Source organism: Nannospalax galili, unplaced genomic scaffold (genome assembly GCF_000622305.1).
Source record: "Nannospalax galili isolate Female #2095 unplaced genomic scaffold, S.galili_v1.0 scaffold87, whole genome shotgun sequence".
Classification (NCBI taxonomy): Eukaryota; Metazoa; Chordata; class Mammalia; order Rodentia; family Spalacidae; genus Nannospalax; species Nannospalax galili.
In genome coordinates this window covers 2,511,905-2,535,605 of record NW_008360320.1, presented here as the reverse complement: position 1 = coordinate 2,535,605, position 23,701 = coordinate 2,511,905, and the positions used below count along the sequence as shown (strand labels likewise).

Below are 23,701 nucleotides of genomic sequence, written 5' to 3'. Positions count from 1 at the left end.
TTCATTTGTTTCATATATACATATACCTCAAATAAACTGAAGGAGTTTTAGATGAAATTTTTCGTGCACCAGCATTTTGACTGTGGCTGGTTACACGAGGTCAGCTGTGGAATTTGGGGGAGTATAATGTTGGCGCTCAATGTTTCACATTTTAGAGCATTTTAGATTTCATACTCTCAGATTTGGAATGGGCAGCCTGTACTAAGAAAATTGATTAGATATTTGTATGCATGTATGAATGTAAGTGTTCATGTTTCAGTAATAAATTTCTAAGTATAAATTTGCTAGGTCATCAGGTAGTTCAGTGTTTAGTTGGTTTATTTGTTTGTTTTTACACTTCCATGATCTCTGGAGAATCCTTTTTTAAAATCAACATATTTAACTTCACAGGTTTTGTGCTCATCCTAAAAAGCAATTTTCTCTTGGTTTTGCAGCCACGCCATATCCTGGTGGATTTAAATGCTTTACCTGTGAAGAGGCAGCAGACAATTACGAATGCAACCGATGGGCTCCCGATGTCTACTGTCCTCAAGGTAATCTCTTAGTAGACAGATTGGGGTCCCCAGAGCTGTGTGCGAGTGGGCATGCTGAAGACTGGTGCATGCTTGCTGTAACAATTGCTCCTTTTGTCTAAGGCTATTAGTAGATCTTTTATGCCACATGCATGACTCATCCTCAAAGACTCTCAGAGATCTAAAAGGACCCATGAGATTCCTGCCTTTCTCATGAAGCATCTTTGGAGCTCCAAACTGAGACTTCCTACCCTGGGGTCAGCCAGATGTGGAACAAGAATAGAACAGCCTGTCTGTCTGTCACTCTTGGAAGCCTCCGTCATTGCATAGTAACTTCTTTCATGTAAAGGACGGATTGATGATCATATAAAGATTCTGTTTATTGCATCTCTTGTTGGAGACTTACAGCCTAAGACTATATAAACCAGAATTCTGAATATCATCAGTGCAGGGATGAAAACCATGAGTTTTTTAAACTGTTAAGTTCTTTTGAAGGACAGGATGGTATGCATCTGAAGCTTGACATTTTGACCAAAAGGCTTATTTAAAAATGAAGACTCACTCTATTTATATCTCTTTTCATATAAAGTAAAAAAAAAAAAACCTTTATATCTGGCTACAGATATAAAGGTCATGGTTAATTGGCTGCTTTATTTTGGATGAAAGTAGACTCTTTGGGTAGAAGGGATGGTGAAGATGGGGTACTTCATGACAGGTGTTTTAGATAGCAGTTAGTTCTCTTTGTTGTTGATCTAATTGAGACTTGTTAAAATGATGAACACACCAAATGCATTATTTTTCAACACAATGCAAGAACCCTTGCTCAATCCGAGGAATGTCACTCTACTTGTTATGGTATGCTGGCATTTGGGAGAGAAATGAAAACACTACTGAAAGACAAATAGTAGGAGCTGGAGACATGGCTGAGTGGTCAGGTTAGAAGCATATATTGGTTTTCCAGAAGACCTGAGTTTGGTACCCTGCACCCACGTCAGGCAGCTCACAACTGCCTGTTACTCCAGCTCTGAGGGGTTCTGACATCTTTTTTTTTAAATTTATTGTTTTTATTTTATGTGTATGCGTGTATTGCCTGCATGTAGGTAAGTGAGCCCCTGTCATGCAATGCCTGCAGAGGACAGAAGACTCTGTCAGATCCCCTGGAACTGGAGCTACAGACAGTTGTTAGCTGTCATGTGGGTGCTGGGATTTGAACCTGGGTCTTCTGCAAGAACAGCCAGTGTTCTTAACTGCTGAACCATCTCTCCAGCCCCTGGGATCTGACATCTTAAGCTTTGTGTGTACCTGCACTCATGTGCATGTACCTACAAGTATACACATGTGGATGTATAAACACACACACACAATTAAAAATAATAAATATGTTTTTTAAAGACAGTAGCCACCCAAGCTAGTACTGTTTGATCTAGAACTCTCTACTCAGGCTACCCAGTAGAACTTAGGGAACTTTCCAGAATCCCTGAAACCTATACCCTGCCTACTCCAGTGTATCTGAAATTCCAGCCTGACCACTACTCTCTCCGTGGTTTATTGCAATATAGGCTGCTGCTATCACCCCACGCTCCAGCCCCCATTAAGTATCAGATTCATTAGGTCTCAGATAAGCTAAGAACTTACCTTTCAAGAGTGCCCATGTGAGCAGATGCTGTAGTCTAGGGGCCATGTTAAGAACCACAGCTCCACACAGAATGAACCAGCTTCTCAGAAATCAGAACCTTGTATCAATGTTTATATATCCCAGGTGATTCTAATGAATGGTCAAGGGTGGGAACTAATGCAAGCTCTTACCTATTCAGAAGGGAAATGTCTCATTTCTAGAGACTTCTTGCTTACTTTTAGACAGAGAGGTCAATGGGGCCTTAAAGATTACAGGAAAGAGAAAAACATGATTGACAATAAAGGCTGACTTATTCAGAAGTCAGATATCTAGCCACTTGGGGACCAATGTGTCTCTGTTGCCATCAGGCACTGTGCATTTCTGAATGAGCCAGTGTTTCCATTTTCTGACGTTAGTGCTACAGGATGAACGTTTGCATCAGCTACTAAGGGACCTGCTGAACCACTGCTTCTCAAAAGTGGCGGCACATTGAGACCAACTAGTACATTCCCAAACATTCCTGTTTACCCGACATGGAGTTTTTCTGAGAGCAATGATTTTTAAAAGCTCCCCAAGTGACTCCAGTAGACAACAAAATTTGACCAATATAAACAGTGATTCTGGACAAATCCAGAAAAATCTGTTTGTGTATCCAGCTTTGGGGCCAGTTCTATTAGAACAAATCTGACCAACTGGCTTCCAAAGTTGTTTCCACTGCTATAACATGGCATCTGAGACTCGGGAATTTGAAAACAACAGAAATGCATTTCCCACTGCCCTGAAGGCCAGGAAATTCAAAATCAAAGTGCCAGAAGGTTTGGTGTCTAGTGAGGATCTGGTGTCCTGCTTCCAACATGGCACCTTATTGTTGCATGCTTCCAAGAGGAGCAGTGCTGTGTATTCACATAATAGAAGGCAGGATGGAAAGGAACAAACCCACCTAGTACAGGCCTTTTATAAGTGTCCCAGTCCTACCTGTGAGGGTTTTACCCTTATGAATTAATTACGTCTTGAAGGCTACCGTTTTACCTTTTCATACCATCCCACTGATGATTAAGTTACAACATAGGAATTTTGGGAGACACATTCAGACAACAGCCAAGTGTAAGTGTGCTTATAATTGCTTAGCTCTGAGACACCTTAGCAGAGATTATGTAGAGGAAGAGGAAGGAATGTGAACTGGTATTCTCTGTAGACTTTTATGGCATACAAGTCTATCTCTGTCACAGAGAAAAAGCACAGGTGACCAGAAGCACTCTTCCGGAATGCCTCTCAAGAAATAAAGTTCTGTCTTGATGCTTTCTTTTGAGATCATAATCCCCCCTTTCAAAGTACAGATAACTAAAAGCGTCAGAGAGATCTTTTCACTAGATCTTTACAAAATTTACCCTCTTCCCCCTTTCCCTCCACTTTCATCTTTCTGTCCTTAAATTTATAAGGATAAAGGGAGACTTGCGCACTGAATCCATGACGCAAAGCAGCCATGTTAGGCCTCCTGGGCGATTATGCAGTGGAAGATAGGAATCTGGTTTCTTCTTTCTAAGAGCAGACAGTTTACCCTGAGAGATAAGATCTGACCATATCAGGTGTCAGAAACAGCAGGTGAAAGTTAAGTGCCAACTGAGACGGGGCTTTAAGTGCTGTGGGAACTTAAGGGAAGAAGAGCAGCTGGGGACTGAGAGGCCGTAAATGCATCAGAAAAATCCTGAATCCTGAATCCTGTGCTGGGAGGATTGCAGCAGCTATACAACTGGGAAATGGATTTAGGAGGTTGGAGAAGGCAAATCTGGAAGTCACTCAGTGCAGTGGTATGGAGACAGGACTTCCGAGTGTGCCCAGCAGATGGGGAAACCTGACCTGGGAGTAGCAAGTAGTTTGTGTTGTAGACTACTAGACCCAAATACTGGAGCTCAGTCATTTGGAGAGCCTTTGAGCCTCAGGTGAGGGGTGGGAACTCAAAGCCTTAACCAAGAAGTAAGGCCAATGGACTCTTTTTTTTTTTTTAACTCTAGGTTATTTTTCTTATATAAATAAAACTAATAGCCATGCTATTAGATTAAAATGTAAAGTGTGTTTATTGATTTCCTGGCTTTGTTTTGTCTGCCTATTGTTAGACCGCAGCAGCTATAGAGGACCAACAGGCTGGATGAGGGTAGCCGAAGAGCTGCTGTTGCAGGACATCCTGGCCTGGATGTGCTTATTTTGTGACATGTTTAATCGGGTTTTAATCATTACATGATGTGAATATAATTTGTTGAAGGTGAAAATGATTATTCCACACAAGCACTTAATCTTTTCTATGTAGAATGAGCCCACATAACGAATTGCCTGGGAAATAACTAAATTTTAAATGTGGATTTTTTTTTCTAAATGATTTTAACAGTACTTAAAAGATAATTTTTATGCGTAAGGATATTTTGCCTGCATGTGTATAAGGGCACCCATGAGTGCAGTCCCTGTGGAGACCAAAAGAGGATGTTGGATCCTTTGGAACTGTGGTTACTGACAGCAGTTAACTGCCATGTGGGTGCCTGGAACCCAGCTCAGGTCCTCTGCAAGAACAACCAGTGCTCTTAACCACTGAGCCATCTCTCCAGCCTTGATTTCAGAAGCTTTTGAAAGCTAAACTCAAGCCAGACGTGGTAGCACATGCTTTTAATCTCAGCACTTGGGAGGCAGAGGCAGGCAGATCTTTGTGAATTCAAGGCCAGCCTGGTTACGTAGTAAGTTCCAGGCCAGCTGGGGCTATAGGGAGACCCTGTCTCAAAAAGCACCCCCCCCCAAAAGAAGAAAATTAAACTCAGTTAAGTGGATGGACCTGGGGCCATTTCTGCATTCATCCTATGCTGGCGGAGCTGACACACTATGCTGATGGAGTTGACACATTTGCTGTGAATCCTCTTTGGGTCCAACATGACTCAAGAAAGCTCAGACCTGACCAGAATTACTCCTAGAACAATGACAGTGTTAGCCTGCTACACCCTTAGCTGTTGCAGGTTCATTGTGGCTTACTTCAGAATGTGTTGTGTAAAAACTTCCTCCTCCATTACATGACTTTTACCTCTGACACTTACAGATTCATGGTAATACTTGCATCTAGAAAGGAGAACCTAAGATTCCCTCCATTAATTGATCCTATTGCTTCACATTTTGCTATGCCTATCATTTCATCACATAGCCTTACAGCTCTCTTAACTTTTTCTTGATTTTGTGAACAGAGAAAGGATATTGAGATAATGTTCTATGAGGGACCATGAAAGAACTGATGAAGCAAAGCAGGATTTGAGTGCACAGGATTGGATCCATGTCACTTTGCCCCTGATTTCTCTCCCTGCTACAAGATTAACTATTTCTTGAGAGAGGAACTGTGTAAATGTTAATAAAGAATCTGAGGATTAAATGTCAATCTTTTAGACTTGTTCTGTAGAGAGTTCCTAAACTGAGAACACTGCATTCCTTCATGAAGGAAGGAAAGTCTTTATTTGACATCATGGCTGATAGAAAAGCAGAAGATGCTGAGCTAGAAAATGCATGTCCTATTGGTTGTAGCTCATCTGCTCACTGCTTTTTATGTGAAACTGAGTTAATGAAGGTGTCCCTTGGCTCTTTCTGGACCATTGTCTGGTTAGTCTTTGGTACAGGCGGGAACCAGAAATGCGATCCCTAGTTCAACTGAAGGGAATCCCCGTGGCACCAAAGTTCCAGGAAAGGTTACTGCGTAATTGTTATTTTTCAGGCAGGGAAATGTGTGGGACAGACAATCTGTTTTGTTTTACTTAAGCTAAGGGTGGGTTTTTTTCTTTCTTTTATGAGATTTTACATTTGAGGTACAGCTCCTCAAGGCTTCTACCCTTTACATCAAGGTATCCCTAAATCCCTTAAGAACCCGAGGCATTGCAACTTTCTGAGCTAGGAAAATGAGCGCCTTCTCCAGCACAGCCCTCAGATTGTCCTTTTGGAGCTCATTTGTGCATTTACAAAGGTGTCTTAACCCACCCCTCTGGTTCCTAGGGAATGAGATGATTTTCATATGATCTATCATTTTATACTACTCTCATGCTAAATGCAAGTCTTAGATGAACTTTCTTGTATATTTTTAATTAAAATTTTGTGTATTTGATACAAAACATCTATTAATCATCTTTATACCCCTCCTCACCCCTATAGCCCTCCCCATTGGATTTCATGGATCTGTCATATATGTTAAGGCTGATCCAGTAAAGTTTGTGTACACAGATGTCCCTCAGTGCAAGTTCATCCACCGATGTCTAGTCAGCCTATCACAGTCACTCCCTTAAAAGAAGAGCAACTCTCCCTCACCCAGGAGTAATCGGCTGCCAATAGTTCCTTGGCTAAGGTTGGAGCCTACTGCCCATTTCCCCAGTTCTATGCTGGGTTTTTGTCTGATTGAGCTTGCACTGGTCTTGTATGCTGTTACCAGTTCTGTAGATTCATATGAGCAAGGTCCCAGAGCCTTCTGTTTCCATGTGGTCATGCACCTCCTCCCCTGCTCTTACAGTCTTTCTGCCCTCTCTTCTGCACTGGTCCCTGAGCCTCGGGTGGGTGGAGTTTAACATAGGAGTCCTGTCTAAGGACTCACACACTGCAGATTCTTATTCTTTATGCTTTGGCCATTTGTAGCCTTTTGTGTTCAGGGCCCTCTGCTACATGAAGGAGTTTCACTGATAAGAATTGAGAGATGCATTAGTATTCTCTCTACCCCTTGTTCCACTATGTTCTGTGAGTCTTAAGTGTGGAGGTTCCATTGTAGATGTGTCACTTAGGGTTGGGCATCTCACAGACACTTATTTTCTGTGTGTCACCAGTTGCGGAACTCTATAATAGTCTCCATCTGTTGCAAAAGAAGCTCCTTTGATGCGTGGTGAGTGGGATACTTGTTTGTAAATATAAAGATCCATATTTAACATATAGTAAGAAAATTGTATTTGTCTAGGGAATGTGACAGCCTAGGGGTTTTCCTCTAAGATCTATGACCTCTCCAACCATGTGTATCTGACTATGTTTACAGTACCACACATGAGTTCCCTCACATTGAGTGGGCTTTAAGTCCAACTAGATAGCTGTCGATTACCCCCAAGATAAAAGTGCCATTTCTGCCCCAGCATAGTCATTGTTGTGGTTATTGGGCTTTAAAGCTGGAGTTGGACCATCAATTGATGTTCTCCCTTAGCAGCTTGCATAATGTTCTCCAAAACCATGAGAGCTAGCCTTCAGGGAGGAGGCTTCCAGGTCAGTTCCAACTCTGTTGCTTCAAGTCCTGTCTCTGAAGTATGCCCTGTCTTCAGCAGTAGGATCTTACCTTCAAGTTCTGGGAGACAATCAAGATCTGTGGCAATATCCTGTATAATTTTGGGAGTATCTTCGATTACATTGGCCAAGATGGCCTCCTTTTTAAAGCAATCTTGAATGTTAAAATACGTATGTGAGAAAAATCTGAAGTGAACATCTCATGACCTCTGATGAAGTTGATATTCTGGGTTTCTAACAGTTTGTGAAGCCATAGAACTCATAGGTCTCAATGCAACGTGTGACAGCTGTCATTCAGCTTTGTATAAATGGAACACTGTGGATGCAGTCCTTGCTTAAACAATGTTAGGTGAGAAATTGTGTTTGGGAGTAGCAAAGTTAGTCCTTCTCACAGACGTATCATAGATCATTACGTGAATACAGTAAAATCAATCTATTCCACTGTGATGGGCTGTGTCTGGTTTTTGAATAGCACAAATGTTCTTATACAACTCTCATATTTGATACATATGCACTCCTGCCAGCTCTGTCCCAGCAGTGTGGTTGTTGGGCTTGGGCACTGACTTTACCAAATACTGCCTGATTTTTTTATGTGCCTATACCAATTACAGTCTCACCAGCTATGCACACAGTACTAGTTGCTGTACAATATTTCTTACTATCGACAGAAACAATAGAAGCTAGAAGTCATAGTATTTTAAAGTGGCAAGTATGAGTAACTGCCAACCTTGAAGTTCATCCTAAGCCTGTCCTCCTCACTTCTCTCCTGGCTACCTTGCTAGTTCTGAACTTGTGTTTGTGCATGCGGTCCATTTGAGATGGACATAGTCTGTGCCCTGCTCCCCTGCTCTAGGCAGTGCTTCCTGCTTGGCTTCTCAGCCTTTGCACCTGTGCAGCCTCTGAGTTAGTAGATGCTCGGAGGGGAGACCAGATATGGAATGTCAGGCTCAACAAAACAAGCTTTTCTTTTCTCTGGTACCTTGGTCTTCAGAGGTATCTGTCCTGTGCTTTCACCATACTTCTGGAGTGTTAGTTTTATTATGTTAACTTTATTCTGTTTATTGGTAAGATGATACAAGGAGTCCATTTCAGTGAATAAAATTCTTGGAATTAGCACATTTACAGATTTTAGCTGAAAGTTCATCATTCTAAATAAGAATATTTTTATCTCCTGATACATTGAGACTATCAAACTTACTCCAACTCACAATGTTTTTGTCCAGATTAATTCAATGGTTTCAGTTAGTGTTGTGGTTGCAGTCTGAAATGTGGCTCATAGATTCAGACAATTGAACAATTGGTTCCTGCTAGTAGTGCTGTTTGGGAAGGTTGTTGAACCCTTAGGATGTGGGGCCTTCTGGATTATAATGGACTCTGATTCTTGTCTGAATTCTTGCTTCCTCCTCCATTGAGTTGTGAGGATTCCTTACCACACATTCCCACTGTATGAACTCTACCTTGCTTTCCCTGCATGAGAGACTAACTTCTCTAAACTGTGAGCCAAAATGAATTCTTCCTCTTATTTTCTTATGCTGGGTATTTTGTCACAGCAATGAGAAATAGAACAAGCTCAAAGGGAAACATCTTTTTCATGCTTTTGCCATATTGCCTTTATTTTAACCGCTGTCCACTGAAAGTCTTTTTTACCCTCAATAATTTTTACATACCTTCTCAAACACCTCTTTGGTTCTCACCTAGAAATAAGCACATTGCTTTCTGAATTTCAGTGATTTGCTTTTGAAAGAGAGGTTCCTCATTGAAAGTGTTACCTGTCATTAAGAAATGTGGATCATAGAGCCAGGCATGGGGGTACATGCTTGTAATCCCAGCATTTGAGAGGCTGTGCAACTCTTTGGCAGTTGTCTGTAGCCCATCCCTTTCATAAGTCTATTTTCTTTCATCTTGAGTCCTTTTTTTCTTTCACTGTCACTATTACTAAACTTTGAATTAAGGTGTAATATACACATAGAATAGTGAGCAGTATAATTTTTTTTACATCAAACACACCCTGAAAGCAGCACCCAAATTCACTTACTTTCTCACGTTCTCCACACTCAAGGGTTACTGTTACTGAAGTCCTAATTTATAACTCAGAATGTGGTTATATTGGAGCTATGATCTTTAAAGAAGTTATTAAGATTAAATGAAGTCGTTGAACTGAGTTCTAATCCCATATGACTTCTGTCCTTCTAAGAGGAGATTAGAATCTAGACTGACACAGAGGAAAAAAAATGATGCAAAGTCACAGGGAGAAGACAGCCATCTACGAACTAGGAGAGAAGTCTCAGAAGAAACCAGTTATGTGAACACCTTGATTTCAAACTGTAAGAAAACTTTTAAGTCTACTTCTCTGGTGGTTTTAATAGCAGTCCCAGAAAACAAATATAAGTACTATTCTGATTTCCAATAACGTAGATTAGTTTTGCCCTGTATTGTTTCTTTATAGAAACATATATTATTTTGTTTCTGACTTCCTTCACCCAGTAATATGTGAGTTCCACCTGTTTTCTTAGAGCCAGTCTGGGCATTATTGTAGTTTCCAGTTCTCATTTGTATGACTAGTTCTATAAACATGCTAGAACTTTTAATTTCCTCTTATCATTGGACACATTCTCTCTCTCTCTCTCTCTCTCTCTCTCTCTCACTCGCTCTCTCTCTCTTTCCCTGTGGAATTTATGCTGATAGAATTATGTGTATATACTCATATAGATCTTAGGAAATAATGTCCCAAAGTGGCTATACTGTATAAAAATTACACTTCTGATAGAAGTTTTATGTAAGTTGGATGAAATCACTCAAAATATAGACATGGTGGAGACATTGTAGAAATCACAGAAGTAGATTAACGTAGTCTAATTTGATTCAACTTTAAGTAGAAGAGCTTGGCCAGATGTGTCCTTCCCATCTATACATCTGGTAAGTCATGCAAGGCCCTGTGTTGTATGTTGCAGGAATGTAGACACCAACAAGAACGGACCTTATTTTCAAGATTATAATCTAGAACAGTAGATCTCAGTGAAGACTCCATCCATCCTGGGAATATTTATGGAGACATTTTTGTTACAACTGGGGGTATTCAGTCAGAAGAGAGCATAAGGGCCGCTAAACATCCAGAATGCACAGTTCCCTGAAGTAGAATTCTCTAGCCTTAGAGGCCAGAAGTGATGAAGATTTCTGAAGAGACAAACCTGGTGTCCTCTTCTGTTCCTCTTAGTAAATACAACTAAAATCCTGACCATTATGTACAAACAAACAAAAATGCTCAAAACTCTGAAAGGTGGAGAGAAAGAGAGTGGCCGACTAGCTGTGGTCTTCAGGACCCAGAGAGCAGCACTGTGGTAGCTTCTTCAAGTATTCTTTCTGGAGCTGAAGAGAAAGCTGAAAATACCTCAGATATAAGCAGAATACATCCTAACAGAAGCTTGCTTTCTCCAGCCAAAGAGCCAGGAAGGAAGCAGCCTGGAAAGACAGAAAACTTACATAGTAACTGCTGCTCTACATGAGACAAAAGTTTCCCACCACCCACACCAGCAAAAGGTGAGCAGAAAGCCTGAACTTCAATTCACAGCAGGCTGTAATGAGATGCCTCAACCTCCCTGTTAGGATGGCAGCAGAGGACGAGTAGGGAGCACTTCATCCCCCTAGGCAAACATGATGATGGGAAATGGACTTCCAAGTCCACCACCAATGAGATGCCTCCATTCTGCCTGGGGTTGTTTCAGAACAGGATTGGTGTAGAGTCAGGACTTTATCACCACCCAGTGGCAGTGAACTTCTATTCCCCGCGGAGCCTCTGTAAAGGCTGTATGGGGAGCAGTAATCAGGTAGCCCTTGCTGTCCATCAGAGAGGTATCATAAAGATAATGTCATAACATCAAGTGAAATGTCTAGATTTCAGTTTAAAAACCCCCACTCGTTTTACCAGGAAGATCTCAAATTGAATGAAAAATGATAATCAGTAGTGTGTTAGTCACCTTTCTATTTCTGTAGTAAGTACATGACATTATCAACTTTTAAAAAGAGGAAAGCTTTATTTTGGCTCACAATTTCATAAGTTTGAATGCATGGTTGGTTACATTGCTTCTGTGCCTGTGGCTAAGCCTTACTTTATCCTGGAAACCACAGTAGAACAAAGCTGTTCATTTTACAAAGGTTATGGGGTAAACAAAAAAGTTGGAGAGACAGACACACCCACAGTGACCTAACTCCTTAACAAGACTTCACCTGTTAATGTTTCCACCTCCTTCCGTTGTGCCAGGCTGACGACTAAGCTTTAATGCATGGGCCTCTGAGGGATGCTTTAGACTCAAACTATAGCAAATGAATACCAAACTGAGGCAGACGTGGAGAATTATCTGAAAAAGATTTTGTTACTGACAAAAATGATCCAATAATTTAAAATGTAATTGAAACCCATAAAAAACATTTTATCAAAGGAATAGAAACTATGAAGAGGAACCAAATGGAATCTGTGTGTGCACATGTTTTAAATTTGTTACGTGTGTGGCGCCATTGCATGTATGTGGAGGTCAGAGGACAACGTACCAGTCAGTTCTCTCCTTCCACCTTGTGGGTCCTGGCCATGGGAATCAAGTGGTAAGGCTTGGGGGCAGGCACCCCTACCACTGAGCCACCTTGCTGAGATCTTCTTACTTGTGCCTCCCCAAGTGCTGGGATGAAAGGTGGTGCCACCACACCCAGAGAACTCTGCTTTGCTACTGTGTGCTGCTACCTTGCCGCCGTGGTTTGGGAATGATTGTTCTCATTGGTACAAGGCACCCTGTTCAGTACTGACATTTCCTGATGTCATCCCTGGCCTACTCAGGACAGTCACATGGAGCGGCCCATGGATGCTGGCGCTGCTCTGCCCAGATAGTTTTTATTGTTTCAGTGTGTGGAAGACCCTCTGGTTCCCCCGTCAGACCAAGGTCATTGATGTGCTGCGTATGCAGGCCGTCATAGTGTATCCACTTTAGAATGCTGTCTCCCCTCAGCCTTTAATTTCTTTTTCAACCATTGACCATGGAGTCCTGACATTTTCCCTGTGCTTAGGGTGGGCTGTCATTTCTCCAAGCTTCTACAAGCCACCTTAGCAACCACCTTTGTCCTGTCTCAGGCTCCTTGTCAGAGTGCTAAATCCTATATCCAGAGGGAGTGTCCCTATATAGATAAACTCTACCTTGACCAATGTTATTTTCCTTTTTTAATTTAAAATTTTTTTGAGAATTTCATACATGAGTACTATATTTACATTATTTACATTCTTCCCTCTTCCCATGTCCCCCTTGCAATTTCTTATCCTCTTCTTTAATTATATATTGAGTCCATTTAGTGGTGCTCCTATGTATATGTGGTTAGGGCTGTTGATTTGGGATTGAATAACCTATCCAGGAGCTTGTCCTAAGAGTAAACTGATTCTCCCTCTCTCAGCATCCATTGATGCTGAGGAGTCCTGACTCTCCACCAATCCTCTTTTGAAGTGGACTCTGTGAAATTTCCCCCATCCACACCGGCATGTCAACTCGTGTTGCCATTATGCTGGTCTTGTCAGGCAACCATATTGTGGTGATTTCATGGGTACAAATTTTCTGTCATGCCTAGAATATGCTATCTAGCAGCAGGAGTCCTGGTCCTCTGGCTCTTACAGTCTTTCTGCCATCTCTCTTCCGAGATGTTCCCTGAGCCTTAGGTTTGGGGGTTGCAATGTAGATGTATGAATTTGAGCTGGGCGCCACACAGTTGTTTAGTCTTCACATTCTGACCAGTTGTGGAACTTTGTAATTGTCTCCATCTGTTGCAAAAAGAAGCTTTATTTTATGAGTGGTGAGTGCTACTTTATCTGTGAATATAAGGCTAAATATTTAGAATATAGAAAGAAGTTACATTGTTTTATGAAAGTGTCAGTAGAAGGTTCTCCTCTAGGGTCTATGGCTTCTCCAACCATGGGTACTTGGCAATGTTATCAGTACTAGGTATGGATTCCCTCCTATTGAGCCAACCTTAAGTCTAATTAGATAGCTGCTGATTACTCCCAAGAAAAAAGTGCCAGTTTTGCACCAGTAGAGCTATTTTGCTGGGTTGGTCATTATTGTGGTTAGTAGGCTTTACAGCTGGGTAGGTCTGTTTATTGTGGTTAATAGGCTTTACAGCTGGGTAGGTCTATTTATTGTTTTGTACCCTTGGCAGTTACATAGCACCTTCTGATACTATGAGAGCCCTCAGGGAGGAGGCTTGGAACCAAATTGAAATTTCTAAATGCAAAAATGTACTGCATCTGAAATTTAAAAGAGGAAAAAAGCAGATCTGGAGAGAGAGCTTTGTGGTTAAGACTACTGGCTGCTCTTGGTGAGGACCTGGGTTTGATTCCCAGAACCCACATGGTAGCTAACAACCTTCTGTAACTTCAGTTCCAAGGAAACCCAACACCCTCTTCTGATCTCCATGGCATTGTATGATACAAGTGTACTTACATGCAGGCAATACACTCATACACATAAAATAAAAATAATAAATAAAATTTTTTAAAAAAAGAAAGAAAATGAAAAAAGCACCCAACTCAGTGGATAACCCAACAGCAAACTTGAAAAAGCAGAGGACAGTATCACTGAAAGACAGAACCACAGAAGATACTGCATCTGAACAGCAGAAAAGAAAATAGAAGAGGGCTGGAGAGATGCTCTGCAGTTAAGAGCCCTGGCTGCTCTTGCAAAGGACCCAGGAACAGTTCCCAGCACCCACATGGCTGCTAACAGCTGTCTGTTCCTTTCAGTTCCAGTGGATCTCTCACCCTCTTCTGGCTTCCGCAGGCATTGCATGCAGAGATGCACTTACACATACAAGCAGGCACAACACTCATACACATAAAACATTTTTAATTAAAAAAGAAAATAGACTAAAAGAAAGAAAAGAAGAAGAACTGAGCCTTGGGAATCTGTAAAACTGTGACAGAAGTACAGGAGGGACAGCCCAGGTGTCTGCAGCTGTGCCAGTTTTCTCAGCCCCTCCAGCTCTGTTCTTGGGCTGCCTGTCTAGAAGCGCCCATCCACTCTATTTCCCACTGTTTGACAATGGAAACAGGTCCTCATTGAATGACACTGGAGTTGTAAGAAAGGCCTTCTTTTACAAGGGTTTTGCCAAATTTTATTGAGTTTTTTTTCTTCAGTGACGTGCTAAAATATCAGACATTCCGGTAGACACGTTGAGGTTCACCTGTACAGTCCTAACAGTGCTCAAGCCAATGCCTAAAGACGCCTTTAATTCATAGAAACATCCATCATTTAAAAGGAAATTCAAATTGGACACATTTGTCTATTTTCTAGAAAGTCATACTGACCCAAATCAGGAAATGATGAGGTCTTGAACTAGGGGAATGGATGACAGAGACATTTTAGGGAGCTTAGAGACTCTCGATTGGGGAAAGAAATCTATGCTGCTTCCAGTGTTTCTGGTTCCCATTCTGGAAAGACAGAGAAGCCATACCTGAAGTTGTCCTGAGCAGACACCTGTACAGATAACCAGGTGGGAGTGAGTGAAAGACAGTGTTTGGGTCCAGACATGTGAGGTGTGAGGTGATGCTGGCAGATCTCTAGATGGATGGAAATTTGGTTCTGTAACTCAGGAGGAAGAAAGAGACTGAAGATATGCAATCAGAAGTTTGATGAGGTCACTTGAGTGAAAAGAAATTCAAGGATGAAACATGGGAGAGTATCTGCATTCAGGTTAAGACAAGTGTTGGAAGACAAAGCTCAAAAGACAAATCCCACAGAGATGATTAAAATGTAGTAGAGTCCCAAGCTGCAGAGAGATCCTGCACCATTAGACACTTAGGGGAACACCTTTGACTCAGGAGAGCAGTGCCTGCCTGCCGCTGTCCGTGGCAGACAAGAGGCTAAGTGCACAGCAAGGGACTGTGGCTGGGAGCATGCAGACTGGCACCACTAGCCATTTACTTTTTAATATAATTTATAATAATATTTATTATTTTCTTTTCATTTTCTTGTGCCTTGGGAATTGCTTTCTAGCATTACTTTAAACATAATATGATCTTTGTGAAAAAACCAAACAGGCAGGGTCACAGGGAATAACTGAGCAGTGAAGAAGCCTTTTATCCCAGACATGGGCATGTGTAACGTCTTGTTTTAATTCAAGTCATCTTCTTTATAGTTTGTTAAGTGTGGTTTCCTTTATTGGAAACAGTGTTGGTGAGTGAGTGAAAATTCATTTTAGCTGTGAACTAGTTTTAAATTTCAAAACCAGATTGAAAAGAGAGGAAAAAAGAGAGCGAGAATGTGAGTTTGTAGAAATTATATTTTGTGTTTTTCAGTTATTGATTAAGCTCTCTTTCCTATTTCTGATTTTACTGTGAGTCAAAGAGTTTGATTTCTCAATTTCTGGGAGTACTATGCAATTGCAGAATATGAAATTTTAGAGGCTGAAACTAACCTGGTAGAAATTCAAATCCATCTTTTATCTTTTAGATGAAAGCTTTTGAAATCCTTTTAGTGTGAAGTTATCAGCAGGCTTGATTCTCATATAACCTCATTACCAACCAAAGGATTATTCAGAATGCATGGAGAGCCATGCTCTGTGGCTAAAACTTGGTTTTTATCACTTCTCCAGTCCCTTGATAAGCCCCATGTGGTTCACCTAGTTCTGCTTGAGAAATTCCATCTGCTCACCCCAACACACCCTTGGAGATCACAGATCATAGTGTGTATTGAAGGCTCTCATAAAATGCACACCAGAAAAGCCAGTCAACTTTATTTGAGCATTTCATAAATGTATTTAACTGCAGAACCTTTTTCCACATTAACATTTCATGACTCACCTAGGGGCTTTGGAAGAGAAGAAATGGAAAGAGGACTTCTGAGGAACTGCTGTTTCAAAATTAAGGCCTCTACTGCGGGGAGTGACGGGAGTGTTCTCAATATATCTTTGTTTTAAGGATTGCACTTGATGACATTTAAGAAACAGTTCTTTGCCAGCATCTTCAGAATGACAAAAATTAGCTTATTAGATGTGGGGGTTTTGCACATTTTCCTAAAAATATATTCTAATCAGTTGCTGGAACTACTTTCATTTGAAAGAATAAATTCCCCATTAATAAATTAATGAGAGAAAAATATGAAGAAAAAGTGAGTCTATTAAATTCACCAATTGTTATTTTAAGGCATATTAAAACAAGATAATTCATTACTTGAGAGACATACCCAATTTCCCAAACTGAAACCATGTAGTGATTTACTTGTTCCATCAGCAAATGATGTTATCTGTGCAGATTTACATTCTGAGCTGTAAAGCCTCTGGCAGCTGCTCCTAAGGGTCTGCAGGAAGAGGAGGCAGGAGATAAGAACATTCCTGCTTTTATTACTTTCTAGAACATTTGCTCTTGGGGTTGAAGAGGGAAAGGTATAACCAACGTGGTCATAAACATCCATTGTGCCTGATGCAAAGAAATAAAGCAGTCCTCTTTGGAAGATGTGGTAAATCTCTCAGGCCACTGGCCATGTGATAAAGCCTGCCAGTCAAAGGCTCTAAGAAAACCAGAAGAGCTGATGCCTCCCCTTCATCAAAAACACTTACCTCAACCTTAAATTAGGCCCCAGGGCTTTAGGAGAATACTGCCAGGTGTAACACTTTCCACTTTCACTCCCAGATGACCTTACTTACCCTAATCCCAAAGAGCTTTATAAAACCTGGAGCAAGCTGGAGACTGCCTCAGCCTGACTCCAAGAAACAAAATTCCTGTCAGGGTACATCCTGGGGAAGGCACCCCAGGGAGAAAATAAATCCAAACTCTTCAAGGTAACATCCACCACAGTGTCATCCTGTGAGAGGAGGCTGCTATTGGTCAGTCGGAGGTCCTTCTGGTTCCGGTGAGGTAGGAGTATTGAGAAGACCTTTCCCCTCAGTTTGAGTGATTTTCAAGATGTGTCAGTGTGCTCTACATTAGCTCATTCTTGGTAACAAAATTCTTACTTTCGCTTTCTTCTTTGAACATTATGACTTTGGTTAAAAGATGCCAAAATCATGACATGATCTAGTGGGGGGATTTTTTTATTGCCTAATAAATAATATCATAGAAGGTCATAATTCCATATTAGCTACTAAATATCCAAAATGTATAAAAGCATGCAAAGTTAGAGCCAAGATATGGGTGAAAAACAGCTCAGTGACATTTCTTAAGAATTATTCATTTTCTTTTTTAATATGAAAGTGGAGCAGACACATCTAAATCCCAGGCTCTGGAGCTGCCTGCTGCCTGCAGGCCATGAAGAATTACATTGGCAACGCCATTTTTCTTTAGTTTTAAAATTACCAATAAAGCACTTCTCTGTGGAATTTGGGGAGAAATTGCAAGCTTACAACCTCAAGATGAAGAGGGGCTTTCGTAGACTAACCTAATGGTCGTCATCTGCTATACCAGAAAGGCGTAGAAATCAGACCAGGAGAAATGAGGCTCCTCAGATTTTTAGCTCCTGTATTACTGGGTCCGTTTCTAAACATCCTAGCATCTGACTGCCCTCGTTGGCAGGTTCTTTCTTCTGCGAAGAGTCATTTTCACCAAATAAAATGGTTCCATCTCCAACTCTGATGCTCTGTGGGAATACTGGTTACACACACATGCACATCCTACCCCATCTGTTGTCATCTTACTAGTCACCTCCCCAACTTCTTCTGACTCACTTCTTTAGCTTACTCCTCCATCTTCTTGAAACTTGCTATGATTCTTACCATCTAAAGCATCCCTCTGAACCATCAATCCCTAAAAATAAAAATAAAGGCAATGGCAACATGTGGATAGGCAAAAATTGATACCATTGTGTCTTGGTTTATGGGAACTGTGATAGGCAGAGAGACCAGTATTCTGCAGAAGGCTGCCCCCTGCCGTGGTGAAGTGGATCTCTGCAGGGAGGCCTTTATAAAGAGGCCATGCCCATCCTATGTGCTATCTGACCTTTGTGGACATTAATGTGCGTGCATTCCTGCTTGCTCTTATTAGGCAGACTGGGTTAACATTTCCCATCTCAATTAGGGCTTATTTTCTCTATTGACAGAGACCAGATATTGCTATACTCAGCACACGATGGCAGTCACAGGAAACAGCATCTCCGTCACCAAACGCTGTGTCCCGCTGGAAGAGTGCTTATCCACTGGTTGTAGAGACTCAGAGCATGAAGGCCACAAGGTATGGGAAATACTAGGCAGTCAGCACCCTCCTCCCTACCAGTGCTCCCAGTGCTCATGAGCAGAGCCTCCTCCCCATTTAGGCTGCTTCTTTACTGTATTCATACAGCTGTGAAAAGATGCTTTCTTTCTGATTTGCTTCAGCAGAATACAAATGTGTAGCAGGACAAAGGACAACCAGATAAAGTGTGTAGGCACACATCAAAAGCATGTTGAAGATTGTCATGAGCCCTTTCTTCACTCAGAGGAGTCCTGAACCCACCAGAAAGGAGGGTCATGGTCCACTCATGCCCATCATTGTAGACACTCCAAAAGGTCATCCATCTGAGGAAGGGGGAACCAATTTATTTTGATAATTTTCCACAAGGTGATGGTTCATGTCATAATTTAGAGAAGTTCTCTATTGGCATGAGTCATTTGATAGGTGATGAGAGAACGTCATCTGGTGCCTGTATGCAGAACATTCCGTGGGAAATGAATTAAAGGGGCATCCAGGAAGGAGAATATAAAGAAGGCAGCCTTTCTTGTCCCTGGATCCCTGCTTTTCCTTCAGTGAGTCAGGGCTGGTTGTGTGATTAATGTGTCATGCCTTGGCTTTTATTTGACTTCTGCCCACTCTGCAGGCCACCTTCCTGGGATTCAGGGCAACTCCCTCCTTTGATATACTGGAACAGCACTCTCAGTGAGGGCTGCTTTCTCTTACAAAGAGCAGAAACACTTTTCAAGCAATTTCTCAAACGCACTAAGAATTAAATTTTACAACATAATCTGTCCATTTGTTACTGGTTTGAAGTAAAAAAAGTAAAATAAAGGTTATGACCTGACCCCGTCCCTCCAATGAGCCGGATTTGGCTCTCAGGCATTACTCTGGCATCTTTCCCAAGAAGAAAACTGAGAATCAGAAAGTGTGTCAATTGCTGCTTATACAACTAGTAAGAGACAGACAGGATTTGAACTCACTTCTGACCTCTAGTCTCTCTTCTCAGTGTTATGTTCACTCGGTGTTTCCTAGCTCATGTTGATTGTGGCCAAAGGCTCAAATCTTTGCAGGCTAGTCACTGTATAGGATAGTAACCATCCTATGAGTCTGATTCATCTGGGATCTTGTTAAAAATACAGATTCTAATTCTCTAAGTCTGGGGTATGGTTTGAGATTCTGCATTTCTAACAAGCTCCCAGCTGATATTGAGGCTGTCAGTCAATATTCTATGTAGCCATTGCCTAAACTAACTTCCATCAATAAACCTTTGGGTTTATCTCTTTCATGTGATTCAAGAGTAAAGCAATATAAAGCAAGAGTAATTGCATAAATGAAAACCCTTCTAATGTTAACCCACTCAAGAGAATAGAATAAGGATGCCCACAGTGTTGATGAAGGTAAATATTCATCTTAAATGACCTGAGTGTTGCCACTCATCTTCACTGGGAAAACCTCACAAAGGAAGTCTTACTCTCTTGACAATTTCTTCTTGTCAGGAAGAGCCTCGGAAAAGGGAAGGCAGGTTTCATGATTCCTGTTTCAGGGATACAATTGTTCTCAGAGGATTAAGAGACATGGCGGCAACCACATGGTGAAATGTCAAAAACAGAACCCAGGTACCTTGAAATTTCAGCTAGGACTTTTAGTTTTGTCTATATTGCTTCTAGATGGAATGCTAACCTCACTCTTCATAATTGTTGGGCTGTTTCTTTTGTAGAACAGACCATTCTCATTTGCCAGGAGGGAACAGTTCCCTCACCCCCCAGCCCCTGCTCCTTCTAAAGCATGCCGGCTTCTCATCACACTCTGTTCTCTTCCTTTCTTTTAGATCTGTACCTCCTGCTGTGAAGGAAATATCTGTAACTTGCCACTCCCTCGAAATGAAACTGATGCGACGTTTGCTACAACATCACCTATAAATCAGACAAACGGGCACCCTCACTGCATGTCAGTGATTGTGTCTTGCTTGTGGGTGTGGTTAGGACTCACCTTATAGCAGCTCCATGCACCATGCATTGTAGCCATCCATGGGAATCACCATGGTCATAGTCATGCATGAGCCATTGGCCTGGCAGTAGATACACAGGTGAGACTGTAGCACTCCTGGATGTCAACATGCCAGGTATCTCATTACCATGAGGAACAAGCATTGCTTCAGTGTTGCGGTCATTTCCAGTCTAACCAAGACCCTGTCAAAGTCAGCCTGTCCCCAATATGGACCCTGAGTTCTGTTCCACAAACCTGTGTTTTCACTCCAAAAAAGAGTTCTGCATTTATTGAGGGCTGTGGTTCTTGATTTGGAATCTATGCATGAGCTGTAGGAGGTCCTGGATCCTGTGAGATGTGAGGAATATGTTATATGGACGCGTCTAGATGTTTTTCAGGAAAAGGGTAAAGAATCACTGGCTTAATTACAGTCGTGAAGTCACTCATAGCTTTAGAATTTTCAAACTGCATCCTAATGAATGGAATATTGAGATTCTAACTGAATCTCTGGAAGAGCAAGCAATTTGCTCAATTTAATTTCCCTAGCTGTCTTACCTCAGTGCTGGGAAACACGTTACTCCTGCTCTTTATAGAAGATAAAAAAGGCAATCATAAATGTTGGATGTATTTGTAGGTGTGACAATAGAAAGATTTCCTCCAATTTAATGGAATTAGAATCCCTAAAGTGGCTGTTTATCCTCTCTTAAAACTGGGGAGATTGGCCTTAACTTGGGACTTAATTATGCTCCATGAAGTCCTGGATTCCTGTTATCTAAAAATTCCCCAAACAGGATGGGACTATGTTCTCTATGTGTTAGGTTCTATTCAGATATAATTAATCCAGTCAGAGAGGAATTGGGAATAAAAGGAAGGTATGTGGAGGTTAGTCCTAGTTTATTTTGGAGGCCCAGAAATGGTTCAGCAATGTTTTTATCTGTAGTACTTATCATCAAACAGTGTTCTCCTTCCAAAACCCCAGAGATGTTAGGGAGAAAGTTCTGGATTAAATTGTCTCTAGATCAATAGGGAAAGAAGACATCTTTCCTAAGATGAGAAGAAAAATGACTTGAAAGACTAATAAGAAGGTCCAATGGATAGATGTTGTTTCTTTTAGATACTGCTTTTGAAGTAGAAGATAACTCCATCATCCTTCCTATATTTTTAACACTCAGAGTTGCATTGTTTTCTTCTTCCTTGTAAATTCTTTAAACGATATTTATTTTTGTATGACACAGTATATTCCAAAAACATCTTTTTTTTTTCCTGAACAAAATGTCAAATTAGAATGCTTATTTTCAACAGTGGTAGAGCTTGTAATGTATGTTTGTGGAACACTACCTGTAGTACTTGCACCAATGTTGAAAAAGTTAATGTGTTGTGAACAAGAGTTATGTGCTTGCCTCAAGGCTTTTGCCTGTGGCTCTCTCAGAGTTGCCCTGGAAGTTATTCAGGTGGAGACCATGACTGGTCTGGACTTCTGTGCAGGGTTGTGGGGTATGTTTACATGGAACTTGGAAGAGCTATGCCCTCATAGAGGATGGTATTGTTCAGATAATCTGCCCTGCAGAGAAAACTCTCTGACTCATAACATAAGACACCCTCGCCTCAGGGACCAAATATGAACTGACAGCTGTAACTGTGATATAAAATAATTTAAATTGAATCATATAGCCTTAATTCAGAGTTTGGTAGGCTTATCCATTTATTGCTTATAATTGGGAATGGGAGAGTAGAAGGAGAGAAAGCAAGACATAGTAAGTACCTCTTATGTGCCAGGCACTATGCTAAGCACTTTACATAGCTAGATTGATCATATGATCCCTGCAAGAACCCTGTAAGGAACAGTACAAGTATTTATGTTTTACAAATGAGGGGACTGAGGCTCAAAGAGGTTTGATCATGTGAAGCCTCTTCCTTCAGATTTTGGTTTTGTGGGATGTGACATGATTGAAAAACAGGGGAAGGTAGAATTGCTCTTCTAGGAGAACCTCCAGGCCTGGCTTCATGGGAACCTCCCCATCTTCTCATATAGAACTTATCTTATCCTGCTTCTGCAGGAAGACATTTGCATGTGTCCCCAGTTGATGGTTTTTCTTTGGGGAGTAAAGTTATAGCTCTCTTATTTATCCCTCTTGTGAAAAGAGGAGACGGTTAACTTTGCATCTAAAGATGCTGTAAGACAATGGAAATTTGATGTTGTACATATCTACAAGTATCATTTTTTTGTGCATGGTCACATTTCACTGACATTTTCCAAGTAATGCATGCAATTTAAAGGAGATAAGAAACTGACCACATCAGAGCCTCCCTGGCTGGTATACAGGGATCGGGTTCTCAAGGGTGCAGATTCTCCCGGCACCTGGGAAGTAATTGCAGACACTGCACAGATGTGCTGCATGCATCCCTAATGCCTTTCAAAGTGGCTTGTTTAATTCTCTGGAAAGAATGTGATTCGCTCACCACCCCTAGCCTCAAGAAACCAAGGAAGGGCCATTCATGTGGAAGGTCCAGGGCTAGTTAGCCATCTGACTTTTCTGTCACATTAAAATTTCCATTAAACCTCACCATTGGTGATGGCTTGAAGTACAAAGAGCCATGATGTATATATTAACCTATGTGCCACATATTTATTTTTAAACTCCCTTCCACATTCATGTCAATATGGAATTAATGCCTAAATGTTGTAAATACTGTATACTTTGTAAATCAATGAATAAAGGTTTTAAGAGTATTTTCACCTGACTTCTTCTTGAAAGTGCATATGTCAATCAATGATTAATTCACCCAGGTTATGTACAAGGCATGGGCTTAGCACCACAGGGAACTTCTTTCCAGGGGCTCACTTTCCAGTTGCACACTCAAGAAATACAAACATGAAAAGATAGAAGAAAATTCACTCAGGCCAAATAATCCATACAGACAGCAAGTGCTGTAGAAACCACAGAAGGAAAGATGATCAAACTTTTCAACCAGCTCTCCAGTTTCCCTTGAACATTATTTTATTAAATCAAGAAATATACAGATATTCTTTATATGGAAAGAGGAGTGTGTGTGTGTGTGTGTGTGTGTGTGTGTGTGTGTGTATTCCCATTAACTTTATTTTGAAATAGTATTCTATTATTTGGATGAATCATGTTAATAATGATATGATAG

At 41.1% G+C, this 23,701-nt stretch overlaps 1 protein-coding gene across 3 annotated transcripts in view; it reads left to right on the top strand.

Annotated features, from left to right (window-relative positions):
• Lypd6 (LY6/PLAUR domain containing 6) overlaps nucleotides 1-23,261 on the top strand; it is a 136,715-nt gene extending 113,454 nt beyond the window's left edge. For all 3 annotated transcript variants that reach the window (XM_008825162.3, XM_029559728.1, XM_029559727.1), the window contains 3 exons: nucleotides 435-533; nucleotides 18,453-18,583; nucleotides 20,391-23,261. In XM_008825162.3, coding sequence (XP_008823384.1) covers nucleotides 435-533; nucleotides 18,453-18,583; nucleotides 20,391-20,558 — 398 coding nt within the window. In that variant the 3' untranslated portion in view covers nucleotides 20,559-23,261. The remainder of the gene's footprint in view (nucleotides 1-434; nucleotides 534-18,452; nucleotides 18,584-20,390) is intronic.
• The last annotated feature ends 440 nt before the right edge of the window (nucleotides 23,262-23,701 follow it).